The 18,032-nt window shown below is 38.3% G+C and overlaps 1 protein-coding gene across 2 annotated transcripts in view; it reads right to left on the bottom strand.

Annotated features, from left to right (window-relative positions):
• ANK3 (ankyrin 3) overlaps positions 1-18,032 on the bottom strand; it is a 290,556-nt gene that overhangs the window by 45,421 nt on the left and 227,103 nt on the right. For both annotated transcript variants that reach the window (XM_077823435.1, XM_077823434.1), the window contains exons 27-32: positions 16,682-16,906; positions 13,251-13,405; positions 5,659-5,870; positions 3,349-3,556; positions 2,615-2,711; positions 311-539 (exon numbers count right to left, since the gene is read on the bottom strand). In XM_077823435.1, the coding sequence (XP_077679561.1) occupies positions 311-539; positions 2,615-2,711; positions 3,349-3,556; positions 5,659-5,870; positions 13,251-13,405; positions 16,682-16,906 (1,126 nt within the window). The remainder of the gene's footprint in view (positions 1-310; positions 540-2,614; positions 2,712-3,348; positions 3,557-5,658; positions 5,871-13,250; positions 13,406-16,681; positions 16,907-18,032) is intronic.

The following is an 18,032-nucleotide window of genomic DNA, read 5'->3' on the forward strand; positions in this document are numbered from 1 at the left end:
GAGCCCCGGGCCCTTTAAATCGCCGCCTATTTAAAGGGCCTGGGGATTTAAAGGCCCCACCCCTTCTGCCTGAGGCCCTGCCCTTTCCGTCCGAGGGACACCCCAGCCCCGCCCGCTCAGGACCCCGGCCCTTAAGTTACTTTCACCCCTGCTCACTGTGGGCTTTCATGTAGCTGGCTTATAGTGGTTGTGGACTTCTTTTGTGATATCCTGGCACCCTGCCTACTCTTGTAAAGTGGAACTAGAGCATAGACTCTCTACACCCCTGGAGGAAGGGAATGATCTGAGCTGCTGTTAATATGAAATATACCTCAATATCTTTACTTCTTGCAACTTCTTCAAAATTCTCTTGTTGCTCCAAAGTTTTGTCCACTTTATCATCAGTCATGCAGAAGCAACGCAAATTAGATTCCACAGGATCATTCATTTTGGCAAATATCACAAACTTAGCCATATAAGGAACACATATTAATTCCCTATAAAGTTGTGTGGCAAGGCCGACAGTTTCTAGTACCTGATGGCAGTCTGCCAGCCAAAATCTGAAAGAGAAAAGACAAAAGGAGTTTGTTTTACAAAACACTGGCCAAAACTTTATAAAGAAACTCTGTTGCATCAGCAAAGAATAAATGTGGTCTCTGGTAACGGTGATGGGGCAGAATGGAGATTACTTTTCAGGGGAGGCAAAGGGAAATCCTTGTGTTCGTTGGCTTCCATGATTCCACAGCCATTTTGGATGAATGCAGTTTCTGAAAATTTTCCATTGGCAAAGGCAGAGCTTTCCTTACAGTGTTTTAGATGAGTGAAAGTGAGGTTGTCTGGGTTGGTGGAATCTGTATCTTTGGGTGACCCTTTGTTGGCGTCTCCTGTAACTGCTCATTTTGAGTATCCTTCAGGCCAAACCTCGGTAGATGGTGTGATTTGTGTCGCTAAATTGTATCTTGCATGGTACTTCTGTGAGGTCCACCAGTACTCATATCTAATCTTCATTAAAATAAACTATCAGCCGCACTCAGAGTGAGATGGGAGGCCATACTGAAAAGTGTATAGCCAAATCCATGGTCTGCAGTATAGAAAACTCATGGTACATTAATTGCATATGCAAGAAAGGAGGCCTTGCTACAGGACAGATATTATATTGTCTCCTTCTCTGATTAAGTTTAGGAGCATGGTGACAATTAGTACATCCACAAGTTAGGGACTTTAGGAGGACAGAGGAAGACATTCTTCCATAGTATAAAAGAGCTTGTTATGTATGTAATGACCCCTCAAACCAAACAATTTTATATAAACTTGGTTAGCAGTCTTTGGTTTGTATTTCCTGTTTGCTGGCTATCCAGCTGGTTGAGTGCAGCTCAGTGGTTCAGGAACTTGTGAACCACTGTCACGTAAATGTTCAAAACTGGCACAGAGAAAGAGAGATTTTTTTCCCTTTTCTGACAGATACTCTCAGATGGTTTGTGTGGGAAATTTCCCAGGGTATAGTTCATGCTGTCCCAGAGAGCAAGAAATGATGTGCAGAAACATTATTTATTATAACAAGTGTGGCAGTGACTGCTATAGTGAGGATGCAAAACAGTTTCCAGTTCTCCTGAGTTCAGTCGCTCGTAACTTTCAAAAGCATTCACATTCACATTGGCCGAAGTTTTCCAGGCTTGGTTTCCGGGTGTAGCTAAACAGAGCAGTATAATTAGAAATGTACTAAAGGTATGAAGGAGTGTTTGGGAGAGCAGCTATGTACTTTGTAAAAGTTATACAAAAAGCCTGTATTGTAATTTTACTGTATTGTAATTTGAGAGAAACAGTATGTGAAAACTGTCATTAAAGACTGTTTTGTAATGCATACAAAGGAGCAGAGCTAAGGTTTTATGTGCAGTCTGAACCATGGCATTTCCTAAATATGGAATGCTTAGCTGTGCAACATTAATGTCCTATCAAATCAGCTTTTCTTTTTTAAAGAATTATGTACATAGCTCCATACATAGTTTGCTAAGCCTGTGAACTACCAATAAAAGACAGTAGGAAATGGCCCAACTTCATTATCATGCACATTGTGTAAAGAGTTGTCACTTTGGATGGGCTATCACCAGCAGGAGAGTGAATTTGTGTGGGGGGGTGGAGGGTGAGAAAACCTGGATTTGTGCTGGAAATGGCCTAACCTGAAGATTACTTTAGATAAGCTATTACCAGCAGGACAGTGGGGTGGGAGGAGGTATTGTTTCATATTCTCTGTGTATATATAAAGTCTGCTGCAGTTTCCACGGTATGCATCTGATGAAGTGAGCTGTAGCTCACGAAAGCTCATGCTCAAATAAATTGGTTAGTCTCTAAGGTGCCACAAGTACTCCTTTTCTTTTTGCGAATACAGACTAACACGGCTGTTACTCTGTAAGCTATTTTTGCTATTAAAAATAGTACAGCAAGTTATTGGGCCAAATCATCAGCTGGCATAAATCAATACAGTCAATAGAGTCCAATTTTCACAGGCTAAGGATCTGACCTATTATTTCTTTATAAACCTTATTTAAGAATCATGGAAAGCTGTGGGGAAAATCCCTATTTTTCTTATGTAAGGAAACAAATAATTGCGTCTGTTTGGTATTTTGCATTCCCATACCTGGCTGAAACGTTGGTTGTGAAAGAAACACAGTCATTTATAAACGTCAATGGAGTGGTTCCTGTGATATCCTCCCATTGAGCAGGTGAAGTCCCTCCTATGAAAATAAGTTACACATAAATCATATACAATTTTATCTCAAAAACCAAACGTACCATGAATCTTCAAGCTTTTTTTAAAACGGATTGCAAAGGAACACTTCCACACTGAGTTCTTTTGCTTCACATGTAAACAGAAGAGTCTAGTTACTATTGCTCTCATACATCTGAATAATAATATAATACATACATATCTGAAGCTGATTCTAATGTAGCGAGATATACATTCTGGGTAACATCCTGGCCCTAACTGAACTCAGGGGCTAGTCTCTCACTGCAATCAATAGGATCAGGACTGCATCCATATTGGATTTTTATCTATATGTATGCAGCTGTCAATGGAAAGACTCTTCATATTGAACACTTAATAAAATGTCATAAAATGTTTATTGCTGTAAAGTTTCCTCTAACATGGATAATGACACAAGTCCAAAGTCAAGGCCCACTGACTCAGTGTCAGTCTTTCCAATGACTTCGCATCAGGCACTTGAGTACTAGTTTTAATCCTACTGGTTCCAATACTTGGAACTATCAATGGCTTTCCTCACTGGAAAGCTACATTTGAAATGCATAACAAATGAATGCGGATGCATTATTATTATAGTAACCTTTGCAAAGAGTAGATTCTTGCCTAACCTGTAATGCTACATAAAAGTCGAAGGCTAGGTGTGGTGTCTCCTTTGTAACCATTCGTCACACCTTCTCCTGAAGGGGGTGGCACAGGAATTGTCATTGTTATAGGTTTATGAAATTTTCTTCTTCTTGGTTCCACAGTGACAATGGGGCTGAAAGTTGCTTTGTTTCCGAGGATTTTTTTGACAATCTCATCTGGAACTGGTTGAGCCTGTCAACACAGAGAAGGAATTTCATATCTTGAGATAAAAATCCATGTTAGCCCAGCAGAATCCTTCCAAAATGAGAACTCAATTCTTTTTATTTTCTGTTTGTCTTGTTTTACTTCTTCCTTGGCCTCCTTAAAATGTGCCTTTCTGGGGCTCTATCTACACAGTGATAATTAATGCACCAAATTACAGTGAGAAAAGCAACACAATTCTTGCATCAAACTAAAAAGTAGCAAAAATCTCATAAGAAATCTGTTTTTATTCCATTTCAAGTCTAATTTCTAGAACAAAGAAGTTTGGAAGTTTGGATAAGATTTGAACCAGACATTTTGGATACTTTTATGAATCAAATTGTTTATTACTTTTCCCGAAAGTTTCTCACTAGACATCGGAGCACTGATTTGTCACCTGTTCCATTATCCAACTGTACTGTATGGTGTTCTGCAAAGATGATGGTTAAAATGTTTCACCAGCACAAGTTCCGAGCAAAGCAATCTAAAACTAAGCTCCTATTTAATGAACCCACCAAATCAAATTATTAAATTATTTAATAATGTTGTTGTGAAAAATGTCAACACCCCCCAATAAATGATAATAAGCAGAAACCAGCAAGAAGGAAGGTTTCTCTAGATTCTGTGCTGCACTTTTAAGGAAGCTTTAAATCACCTCTGCACCTCCTGGATTCTGCTTGAAAGTGATAGGAACGGCCCTGGCTTAACCCAGAAAAGCAGATGGTGGCTGCTCTACAGCAGACTCCCCACAGATGCATATGGGATGCTCTGCAGCCCAGAGTAGGTATAGTGTTAAGCACTACAGCCACTCCCATCCCCAAGCATAGCCCTGTGCTATAGGGGACAGCATAGCGCTATGTATACTAGCCATAGGCTGATCTTCTGCCACAGGAATTCTCTCTGGGCCCACTGCAGCTTCCTTACATCTTACATGCAGAGCTCCTGGCTGGGGTGGATAGTTGGTGCTACAGGATTTAGATTAATAGCTTCCAAGGCCAGAAGGGACCATTGTGACCAGCTAGTCTGACTTCCTGTATAAAACAGGCCATAGAACTGACCCAAAATAATTCCTAGAGCAGACCTTTTAGAAAAACATCTACTATTGATTTTAAAATTGTCAGTGATGGAGAATCCACCACAATCCTTGGTAAACTGTTCCAGTAGTTAATTACGCTCAATGTTAAAAATGTACACCTTATTTCCAGTTTGAATTTGTCTTTTTCTGCTAGACTGTAAAGTCCATGATCAAATATTGGTTCCCCAGGTAGATGCTTATAGACCGTGATCAAGTCACTCCTTAACCTTCTCTTTGTTCAGCTAAATAGATTGAGCTCCTTGAGTCTATCACTATAAGGCATGTTTTCTAATCCCTTAATTATTCTCGTGGCTCCTATCTGAACACTCTCCAATTTATCAACATCCTTCTTGAATTGTGGGCACCAGAACTGGACACAATTCTGAACAGTATTTCAGAAGTGGTTGCACCAATGCCAAATATAGAGGTAAAATAACCTTTCTATTCTTGAGATTCCCCTTTATGTATCCAAGGATCACATTAGTCCCATTGGCCACAGCATTGCACTGGAAGCTCATGTTCAGTGAATATTCACCAACACCCCCAAATCTTTTTCAGAGTCATTGCTTTCAGTATAGAGTCCCTCATCATGTAAATATGGCCTACAGTCTTTGTTCCTAGATATATACATATACATTTACCTGTATTAACACACAAAAGGGTAGAAAGGATGGATACTGGTGCTACTGGCATGGGGGTAGGTGGCTGGTGCTATGAAGATAAATAGAACATGGGAGCCACTTCCTCTGCCACAGTGCTGAGCACTGTGTGAGTTGTGGAGCAGTTCCCAGACTAGGTGGTGAGATAGAAGCAGGGCAGGTAGCAGCCCTAGCCCCAGTAGGAGGTGGAGTGCAGGAGCCCTGTCTGTGGGGTACAGGAGAGTTTACCAGCTCTCAGTCAGTGGTGTCACCTACTAGACATATCCTTGTGACTCATTTTTGAGTTGCACCCCACAGATTAAGAATTGCAGCTCTAGATTTTGCATATTAAAATGATTATTGCAGGTGTGGTTTATTACCTGGAGGCCCACTCGAATTCTTTTAGTTAGAGCACCCTCTGGGAAGGATGCTTGGACATGAGGCACAGTTGTACTGCTTAAAACACCTCCCTCAGGACCAATTTGGTTACTTTCCTGCTTAATTCGTGAAACCACAGCAAAGTACTGAGGAAAATCCTTCGTGATGATTCTACAGATACGCTTCTTCTCTAGTTCCTCAGCGCTATCCAGCTCTGTGGGGAAAAATACATTAAAATATTCACATATAATCTATCTGCAAATACTGTACATATATATTTATGAGTACACAGCTTTATTCTGTATTGTGGAAAAGCTGAATTCCACACCAGACTCAAAAGTCCAGGAAGGTTTTTTTAAATAGAAGAACAAATCAGTTTTGATTGTTTTATTTTTAACATTTGTGTGAATTTGATGTTCCTGACAATGAGATCATCAAACTCTTTTTCACTGGTCACTCAGGTGAGGGAATGCTCAGGGTCTTTCAGGCCAGGCCTACTTTCCAATTCCTGCCCACACAGCTCTAGAGAGTGACTAGCTATGTAATTTGAGACAGTAACCACCTGGCATAGTCTCACGGTTGTCATAGCAGCCAATAAATCCTGAGCTGATTCTAACACTTGTTATCCACATAAGCACTGAAGTCACTGTGCACTGATTGCCAGTCTCAGGCCTTGTCTACACTAAAGGGAAAAGTTGATCTAAGCTACGCAATTTGAGTTACATGTATAGCGTAACTCAAATCGATGTAACTTAGATCTACTTATGCACTATGCGATGTCGACTTCCCTTACTCTTCTCGATCCAGTGGTGCCCAGGAATCAAGGGGAGAGTGATCAGCAGTTGATTTAGTGCTGAACGTCTAGAAATAGTACCATTTCCCTTAATTAATTAGTTTAATTTAATTCCTTTTCACTTATGTAATACCCTTCATTCAAAGATCTCAAAACACTTTACTAAAAAAGGAGAGTATTATCCCCATTTTACAGCAGAGAAGGGAAGCGAAGCACAGAGAGGTTAAGTAATTTTCCTTTGGTCACATAGCAAGTCAGTGGTTGAACTGGGAACAGAATCCAGGGGTCCTTCACTCTCAAACTTTTCCATTAACCACTACTACCCCTAAGTATCTCCTATTGCTGTCAATCTTCCTTAAGATACAGATGTGAGTAAATCTGTGTACCTTTTTACATGCAAATTTTCTAAATATACAGCACTACCTATTGCAGTTATCTGTCTGCCTTTCTCTGGGAAAAGCAGATCAGATCGAATAGTGTTGACTCAGAGATACATTTTGACACATCCACTTTAAGTATTCTCCCTTTGATCTCTGAATCATAAGCCTGGTCTAAACACAGGTGACCTGTTTCCATCATTTCTCCACCGGCAAACTGCTTTGCCTTTACATCTGCTTTTCTACACAGAAGGGTTCTAGGGTAGGTCATCAGCACTGAAAACTAGGTCAATCTCTCTTTCCTCATGACAGTCATTATTAGGCTATGCTAAGGACAGAAGCTATAAAGCAATTTTTTTCAGAGCAGTCTCTTATCGCTCTTCTCCCATTGTGACATGGCAGCATTGCACTTGTCCATCAGAATGCTCTATCCAGCAATGCACTTTTCTCTGTGATCAGTGTTTGTCTCCCTGCTATACTATATGCATGGAGCAGGGGAGATGTACTGGCAGGAGGAGGCAGGAATTGGGCATCAGCACTGGCCAGAGTGGAATTGAGAAAGCATTAGTAGCATTCCTACAGTATTAGAAGAACAACGCAAGCCTTCTGGGTCCCAAGCTCTGTGAGGGAAGGATCAGTCAAACTGTTGTCACTCCTGCTGCAGAAGGGACTGGGGAGTTTCCTCCCTGTCTGGTCCCAGTGCAAGTGAAGGAGATAGGCCCAGCCTAAAGAGCATGCTTGGAATGCGAGGCCCCAAGCAAGAGCTTGCTGTCACTGGGCTAAAGGGGCAGCCCTGAGTACTAAATGTTTTAGTTTGAAAAAAAAAAAATCTACATGAGGAAGAAAGGGCCAAGTGTGAGGAAGGGAAGAAGGGAGAAAAAGAAGATATAAGAAAAAGGAAACATTAGGGGAAGTGGAGCGAGAGAGTGATGGCAATAGCTAAACACAAAAGTGGGGAGAGGATGATGGAAGTGAGAAACAAGACAGAGATGGAGGGGAAAAAAGATGCAAAACCTCCCAGGAAAATCCCTCCCAGAATCTGGGCTGCCCCTGGAGTATTACATGACAGGGGAGGCCCAAATCACCTCTCCCAAGGTAGAACAGGAGCTCAGGTTGACTGGTTCAGAGTCAGGGAGGGAGATCATATCTGGTTTTGCACATGTGAATAACAGCATTAAGATATCGTGGATCAAATTCATCTTTGGGCTAACTCCTTTACTTATGTTTATATGAGATTATAAAACATGAGTTTCTTCTAACTAAAATAAGGATCAGAGAAAAGAAATCATCACCCTAATGGCTATTGTCCCCACTTTCAAGGGCTTTTTATGTGTTCCAGTGCCTGATTTCCCACCCCACTGCCCAATGTCATGATTTACGGGGTTTGTACTGCAGTTGGAAAAGCAAATACCCATTCATAAATTGAACAGCTTTCAGGTTTTGCATCTCTATTTGTCCAATATAGAGTACCAGCAAATGTGTAGGTTATGGCAAAAGCCATCATGGTAGAAATACAAGGGAGTCAAAGATGAGAAAATACTGACCACCCCTCCCAATTTCAATCATTTACACATTGTGATCCACTCAAAGTGACACAAATAACTGGGAAATGTCATCTTGAAAATCAACAGGCTTTGTTACAGTTTTGTTGTTTCTGTGTATGCAGAATGTCTTTCATTATCATGCACAACAAGAGTTTGATATCTCTATGTAGAAAAACTGTATTATATTTAGATGTTTTAATTTGATTTCCAGGAAACAATGGAAAAATCACTGCAACATGAGCTGTGGTGGTATTTTAAACCTCAGGTAAGGAACCGGGTTCACATTGGTTTGATCAGTAGTTTCATAGACCTACATATGAAACACGAAACAAAACAAACAAAAAACCCCAGCAATAAGCCAGCCTCCCTTTTCAAAGTATAATTTAAATTTGCAATGACACTGTAGGCACAAGTATTAGAATTTGTGTGCTCATTATCTAATGTGAACGTCAGTTAATTAGCTACCCAAATGAGACTATTTGTGCCCACAATTTGTTTACAGACACAAACATTTTGTAAGTGCAACAAATATGGGTACAAATTGCACATGCAAAAAATAGCCCAGCTGAAAAAATTTGCTACCGCAACTAACTTAAGCAGAGAAATTAAGAGAAAGTAACACTTGTGGCACAAAGGTGAAATCTGACCCATTTCCATTAAGTTTCTTTGACCATCCACGAAACCAAAGGCAATATACTGATTATTATTCAAGGATACGTTTAATACCTCCAAGTATCTACTGGTTCTAAATTATTTTGAGCCTGATAGCTAGGTTCTCCAGTAGATGGTGCTATTTCCAGTAAATAATTGAACACATTTCCATTCACAGCATTAGCAATGGCAAGATAATGATGGAATATTTCTATCAATCCTGATGAGATTAACAGCAAACAAGTGAATAGACCGTATCTTTGAAAAGACAGTATATTATGGAGTTAGGTACATAATATGACTTTTCAGTCTTTATTACACAGTTCGGAAGGAACAAGTGAATGGGGGGGAGACACACTATCCAGTTACATGATTAACAGAATCATGAACAATTCCAGAGAGTATCTGTCTTTTCAGATGGTTGCAAAACTTCTATGTAAAGATGATACTGACCTTCTGGAAGTGACAGATCACTTCACTGACACTAATTTCTTTATCATTTACTTTCTATTTTGATTAGAAATGGGCTCTAGCCTCAGAATTCACACCTGGATCCAAACATCCTCCAAGGGCAGGGGTGTTGAGATTCAGGGGTTTGTTTCAGACAGATCTCTAATTTGGAGGTGTGTTTTTGTTATTAACCAGTAAAATGTTAATATAAATGAAAACATCACTTTTCAGACCACTTTATGGAAGAGCTTTAATATCACAGATGAAGGATCATTTAATTGTAACAAACCCAGTGTTAACTTCTGAATGGAGAAGAATTAAGCTAGCATGAAAAAAACAGCAACAACAAATCAAGGCTCTAGGGAATGTTTTCAGTAATTTTTCCCATCTATCTCAAAACTGAATGTCTTGATTTTTAAATTAAATGTCATTTTTTCTGTGGCGTGGGATTTGAGGTGGCAAAAGATTTTCACTCCAAAGGAATAACACTGCATTCATTGTACGCTCTGTAATGCCATGCATATGTGTGTTACCCTCTTGTGGCTGGATCCCAGAAAGGAAAAGAATACTGCAATCGCTAACAGCTAAGAAAGTTTATTCCTTGGCTTCAACTGTAGGAGCTTATGTTTTTCGAGCTAAGGAATTAGGGCTGTAGTCCCAGATCATCACAGAGGGTTATATTTTATGCAGAAATTCTCTCTGTACTCTGCAACACATCAATTTGTAAGATCATGCACTTTGAGGAGAATTTTTGTAAATACTAGAGATGGTGCAATTTGGAGTATTTATAGATGCATTTTGCACCCAGTCTTACTTTTCTCGTACACCCACCACTCCAAATGAAGTCAGTGGGAATGTGGGAAGAGCAAAGAATGCAGAATCAAGCTGCTGATCAATACATTTTCTCTGGACTTCCTACCTACTATTAAGAACAGAGAAGCACAATGCCAAAGAGTACAACAGAGCTTCTGTTGCTACCTTGTGAATCATTATATACCACATAACATCTCAGGTAGAGAGAGGGAGTTCTTGCACTGGGTGCTGCCTTCATTCAATCCCAGTGCATTTCGTACACATGCTGTATAGTGCTGGGACTGCATTAATTATTTTGTCGGCTTTATTGAGTTTAAGTACCTTTATATTATGAAGTATATTACATTTTTCGATTCCAAACCTATTGACACAGTATTTGCAGTGCCTTTTCCACAGTGCCTCATAAGTTCTGATACACTTATTTAAAAATAAGAAATTATCTGCATAACACATGGCTCTTTGCTGCTGTTCCTTTTCAAATACTTTTGCACCCTGTGCGCTTTCAAAGCAAAAACTCATTTGGCAATTCCCCATCCCCAGTGTCCAGGAAACCAGCCAAAATATGCATCTCCCTTACATCCAAATATCCAGGAAACCAACTACAACACTATCACATTTTTTCCCTTAAGTTCTGCTTTCTTTTTTACTCAAGTTCACCTGCTCAACAAAGAAAAGCCTTTATTGAAGCAAAGGCTTCATACAGGTTACATTTGCTGCTGCCCTCTACAATCTGGTTATTTGCTACTAATGGCTTTAAGCTTTCCCCTAACTACAACTGTGCCCAAACAGATGGTGACTTTCTATAAAAAATTTTCAGCCAAAAATTATACACAGAATCATGGGATACTTTATGCATGTTCAGATACGAAAAGCTGTAGCAGTGGAATATCAGCAAAAGATATATAAAAGATTTGATAATATGAAAAGTATAGTTAGAAATCTTACTATGCCCCAGGAAATACTTGAAAATTATTTAAGAAGCTTCCTCCTAAGGCAAAATTGAGATTGCTGTTTAACATCCAAATATTAGCCAATCTCTATCACAGTTAGAAACAATAGCATTAGCAATGCCTGAAAGGGTAAACAAAACTCATGCTTTCTGGTGTCATAAACATATTCAAAACTGAAAGGTAAGAAAAGAAAATTTGTTGAAAGCCTTTCCCATCTTTATTGCCATTCTGTGCTCTTCCCACAAACTCCTGAATGTAGGAAGTTTTAATGTATTTATTTTAGATGCTTTTAAGAAAACAATAACCTAGTCACGGGATTTTATAGCTACTCTTTAAGAACTCAGTGGAAAACCTTTAGCAACAGTTTCAGCATAATCTGAAGAGAATCGTGGACATGCGGATATATCACTGAAGTCTTACGGATATATTTAGTGTCACACAGAATATAGTGTTATGAGGGTGGTTTGTCTGAGTACTTAGTCTTAGTAATACTTAGTCTTAATAATAATACTTAGTGTTCTTTTCCTAACACAACATGCATTTGGAAATGATTTAAGGGGAAATAATCAAAAACAAAGTACAGCAGTATGTGATGACATACTGAACTACAGATATTTCATTTTTACGTAGATCTGGGTGAATAATTTGTAGTAAATAATTTAATCACTAAATACAGTATTTTTCTGTTAAAATTATGTCCTTCAGTTTAAGATTTTCACTAACTTTTCAGAATTTATTTGCTGAAGATTTCCAGCGAATAATTCTTCATCTGTGGATTAGTTGTGAATAGTTCCTTGAAAGTATTCAAGCCCTGAAAGCAGGGGGAGATATCTTCCTGCAGAAACCAGGAAGTCCAGCCCACAGACCAAACTCAGGTAACCCAATGCCATGGTCAGGAGGAAATGGGTTACTAAGTGTAAAACCTAATGGATTTTGAGGTTTCAGGCCTTGTGGGTTCCAGCTGTGTAAATACCTGCATATATTGAAAGGACATTGCATAGATACATGGCTGGATTAAGGCAGAGACATAACAGGGAAATACCCAGAGCCCTGCTCTTGGTGTCACATGATGACTTAAATATCTGAGCTTTCGTTTTTAAAAAGGTGTGCTTCTAGTCCTCGTGGTTGTGAGGAGCACCTGACACAGGTGATGGGTGATGTTTGCTTGAGGCTGCAGACATTTGAAACAAGTGTTCTGGGGGGTGTGAACTACCTCTTTCCTTTCAATGGGTTAATTCTGCTACCAGCTTCTCGAGAGCCCCACCTCCACTACTATGCCAGCTGGAGACTCTGGGCGGGTGGGTCCTCATTGCCACCACCCCATCATGGCTCTGCTGGAGTTGTGTTAGCAGGGGGTCCTTCAAACAGAGTCCTCTGCTGAATGAGGTGCAGGCTGAGTCTTCTCTTTCTCAGGAATTACCACAACCCACCTCCAGATAGAGAGTGAGCAATGTCTTGACAGAGCAGGACGCCCAGTCTTCCTAAGGAGGTGTGGTGATGCTCAGAAGAGAGTCTGCGTGGGTGCATCCTGCCAGCGCCGTACCAAGTAAAGTTGAGGCCATGGGCACAAGAGTAGGGCCATAGCCAGAGGCAGTGCCAGATACAGGCCCTATTTGGGGTGAGCCTATGCCCTGGATTGTCTTTATTTGACTCTTCCTAATAATGGGACTATTCCTCAGCGCAGTCACTATGTTCTTCTGAAGTGTTGTGTTTTAGGTAAATATGTTATTTTATTTTTAAAGTCACAAGGAAGCATGTAAACCCGGAGTGACTTCAGAGAAAAGCTTAGTGTTCTGCATCATTGTGAGGAACCGGGGGCTGGGTTGCTGGAGGGGGGGGATGGGAGTGAGTTAAGGCCAATGCTACAGAATTCCTCCCTATGCTCATTTCATTATTTTATTTTTGTAATACCATGTGTTCTCCAGAAGTCAAATAGCAGAGATTACATTTTTATATTAGCCATGCTTTCTGCCTGTTGACATTAACCCAGTTAAAGCTTTGATTAAATAAGTTTACCTTCATCCATGCCATTGAGAATTTCATTTAAGTCTTCATGTTTGCTGTCATACTGGTGTTCCTTCCATGTTTCACCATTTTCACTGCGAAGGACAATCAGTTCTCTTTCTTTTCCTCTCATTGATCCAAAATGTGGGATTTCCACTATGACAGGGCTAGACAAAAAAGGAATCCATATTACTTTTTATCACATATATTTTTCCCATTGATCTTGATTTTCCTCTACATATTAAATCCTTACTAAAACTATGTTCATTTGACAATAATAAGTATTGTTATGTTAAAAATGATTTAAAAGCTGCCAAAGCTGCAGAATCCTTTGCTACAAAACTGTAAAATATTATTAATATGTAGCTTATGAATCAGATCCCATATTATTATGAACATAAGGAAGTGTTTCAAAACAATTGTTTATATGACAAAAATGGACAGAAACTAAGGTAAAAACGATTTTCTGTGTTTATTTATCCTGACATATACGTGGCATAACCTGGTCCTCAGATATGCACACACAACTCCATGGACTTTAGTGGGAGATGGGTGGGCATATTTGACAGAGTGTTTAAAGGGACACAGTCCGTCTCAAACACAATTCTGCTGTCCTGGTATACACATATACCTGCTGTTGACTGAGATGGAAGTTGTGTGCGTATATGGGCATTAAAACAAACAAATGACAAAACAACTTCATAGTCCTGTAAGTACTAAAATCTGAAAATTTTAAAAATCCAGTTTGGTTTTCACCAATTACTTAGGGCTCTTCGTTCACTCAGATTAGTGATACTAGATGGGTTGTTTCTACTCTGTTCCACTTTCTGGTTCTCATGCATTAGAGTTGCAATGTCGGTGCTGCAAGCACTACAGGAGACTGCTTAAATTCTTTCAAAATGGCTCTCTTTGGGTTAAATAAAAATGAAATATATATTGATATTAGCTACCGTGAAACAACTTTTTTAAATACTACACCTAAATTACCTGACAGCATGCCTTACACGTAGGACTTCAAGTGTGTAATTAAATTATTACTGTGAATAATCAACAGAAACGGCTATTCATTTCATGTGCCATTCCTTAACAAAATAGACATTTTAGCTAAACATTTTACAGACAAGATAAGCATTTTAAATATGTTAAAATCAAACTGACTGCTATCATACAATAGATGAACCACTATGGATTATGCAGCTTTAAGACATTTAAATAGACAGTATCATTGGTTTCCTACAGAGATTGTAAAGAACCTCACCTTCTCATAGTAACTCCATTAAAAGTAACATTAGAAGATGGAGAAAAATAATACTTGGCACTTAGATAGCACTTTATATCTTCAAAGTGCTGTGCAAACATTAACAAATCAATTAATAATCTAACTATGGAAATCACAGATAAAGCTTTTTGCGGATATAGACTAACACAGCTGCTACTCTAAAACCATAGATACAGCTGATATTAATAAAGATACAAAATAGTTTTAAGTCCATCTCTCTGTATTAAATACAAAAGGAGTAGGAATTAGTCAATAGCAATTTTAATAAAAATAGGAAAAAAGGCAGATTATTTAAGAACATTAATGCTTTTAATGTTCTTAGATGCTTTTAAAAATACCCAAAGTCTGTTATTCTGATCTTACTCCTTTGATAGCTGATAGAAATGCAGGTTTATCCCACCATCTACAGTAGATGAATGCCAAAAATTCAATTACGTTGTTTCTTAAGGTATTTGTTTTCCTAAGATAATGTATACACGGGCTTCTCAAGTTAAAAAGAACTAACGAACTTTTTAATACAATCTTTGCAGGTTAATATATCAGATACTGTCTCTGTAAATATTTAGGAACCACACAATTTTGTGCATGAAGTTTAACAAGAATAGTCAGTGAGAAGGTATTAAACAGGTATTCTAAGCAATAGATTCTATGCAATATTTTAAAAACATAATGAAATAAATTTCACAATAACGTTCTAATGCAAACAATGAGGATATTTTCTAACTTTTTTTATAATAAACATTGCAACTTGTTTGGCTATTGTACTTGTTTCCCCAAAATGTACCAAAATTCATATTTATTTTTTTCAACCTGATGCCTACTTCTGTTTTAAAAGGTTATCATTTCTCCAGCCTTGTTAAATGAAATCATTTATTCAATTATATTTTTTCTGAACATGCTCATATTTTAAAAATAGGTACAACATATGCATCCACATCTGACAGAGTTACTCCTGAAACAGACTGACTCAAACCCTGTTAATACCTTCTCTACCACAAAGTTGAAATTAAAGGGCTGTCATCGTGTATTAAAATGTATTTGATGCAGTTGAAACAGTTCAAATTTAAAAAAATTACAAAAGCACAACAAGTTATGAAAGCAGAATGCTTGCAGTGAATTTCACATGCCTAAAGCACAAGATAGTTACAGTAGCAGAGCTATAATAAATCAAGCCACTATGATTTTCTTTCAGTGACATAAATCAACTGAAAGCTTTAGAAAGTAGAAAAAAAATTATGGGAATGACAAAAAATTGGAAACAAAAACAAAACAAAAGGAAAAAAACTGTAGACATTCTGTATTTTTTCTATAAGCATCCTACCCAATAAATTTTGTTCCTTGAGGCCCAAGCTGCAGGATTCGGCTAACCATGCTCTCACCCTCATTTAGAGGGGGAGGATTGGTAGGAAGATGTAGTTTACTGAATAACATCCATGCAGCAGGAAGAGAAACAAGAAGGGGAAATTAGGAACAAACTGTCATTCCCGACAGAACCGGCAGTTTTCACCAGGGCGCCACTTATGGTAATGAACAAAATTGATAATTAAAAAAAAAACCACATCATAGTGGATTGTTTCTCCTAATTTTAGCTTTGAAAAATGTCAGTTACTAGCATTTGCATTAAATGATGCTCTATATGAAGTTATCTGGAATCATGCACAGTGGTCCTTTCCCCACTGGAGGTAGGTGTGCATCTCCCATTAATGTTGGAGGGTGATATGCACACACGCTAAGTAGAGAATACTGCTCTACATTTGGAAAATGGTACATAATTATGGTGAAACTTCCCTTATGAAAGTCATATTTACCTGGTATTCTACTCATCACACAGAACGAGAGCTAAATTCTGTCCTTGGATACATATACGTGACTCTGACTGACTTCAGAGGGAGTTAGGCATGAATGGTTGAGTGCAGAATTTGGCTTTTTCATAGCTTTATTTACTTTTGGCACAACCTGTAGTTTTTAAACAGGCAAAACTCCCGTTAAATCAGAGATTTTTTTCCTGGGTAAGAATGTCAGAATTGAGTCTGTTTACTGTACAGAGGCCTACCGTAACTGTTCAAATTAAGTAGTTTCAATATTTAACTACTTACATCCACAAGATGAAGGAAATGAAAGATGCAATATGAATGTTAACAGTGAGATTCATAAAACAACTCACCCTAAAAACTGTGCACCTGCAGGCCCCATTTCTACCAGTCTACTGGCTAATCCTTCTCCTTCAACCATTGGTGGTGGGCTGGCCAGTTTATGCCTCTTTACCAAACGGCAGGTGATGCGGGTGGGTGCTGTACATTTGCGTGGTGGAATAATAATTCTCATTCCATGATGGCGACTACCCCGCATTGAGCCCCCACGTGCATCAACCATAAAACTAACCAGAAAACTGTAGAGAAAGGGAGAACATGTCATTAAAATGGTCAGAAATCAAACAAGGAAAACTTCATGTAAATCAGGAAGAGTCTAATAAAATAAAATATTATGATGAAAGCATCAGCTAACATGATAGTTAAGAAACAAATGCCCCCTATGCCATAACTGTTAGCAGGATTCTTTAAATTTAATTATAAATTTAAACAATAATCAACAAACTCACACATTTCTAATGGTCTAGTAGCATAACGATGGGAAGATTCAAGTACTACTGAATATTTAGGGGGAAAAAACCCAGGGTTAAAGAGAGTATGTATACAGTTACGTAAATTATTAGTGTATTATTAGTTCATTAAAATGGTTCTTTATTACTAAATGTTCTGCGAAACTCTATAATTCAAAATAGCAATGTCCCACATGCACAAGACAACCAATCAGTACAGGCTAAGGACAACAGAAATCCATGTTTTTATATTTGGATCTCAGTCTTTCAAAAGCCTTTGGATAAACCCATTTGAAAGCACACTTTCCTACTTTGCCATCTGAACACTGACCCTGTGGGTGTGATGAACAAGGTTATTAAATGGTTCTGGTGAATATGTATGAATCAGAACATCAAGCATACAATTTTCTGTACATTTCTACCACTCTAAAATAAATTATTCCACCACTCTTCATATTGACATGGATGTCTGTTGTAAACAGGTTAGGCTACAGGGAATATTGTGTTTTGTCTCTCTAAAACCTTGTCTCTCGTGTGTTTTTTCCAGGTTTCTGTAGCTTTGTAAATAATTAAAAGGAAATCAGTTCTGTATATCAGAAACTGCAATGTAAAAAAACTTTAAAACTTTCTAAAAATGGGAGATATTAAAATATAATTTATTTTAACATTAAACACAAAATCTAAATGTATTATTTATTTCATTTTATAAGATATTAAATTTATTAATCCTAAATCTCTAAATGCTCTTGACACAAATGACAAAAACACAAGAAGTAGATGCTAGTCCCAGAGCAGACAGCAGACCCTGACCTCCTACTTAGTTCCGTGAATAGGTTTTTCAAAGTCAGCTAAGCGATTTTGTTTTTGTTATTGTTGTTCAGGACTCCAACTATTATTTTATTTATAAAGCACCCTA

Source organism: Eretmochelys imbricata, chromosome 7, assembly GCF_965152235.1.
Source record: "Eretmochelys imbricata isolate rEreImb1 chromosome 7, rEreImb1.hap1, whole genome shotgun sequence".
NCBI lineage: Eukaryota > Metazoa > Chordata > Testudines > Cheloniidae > Eretmochelys > Eretmochelys imbricata.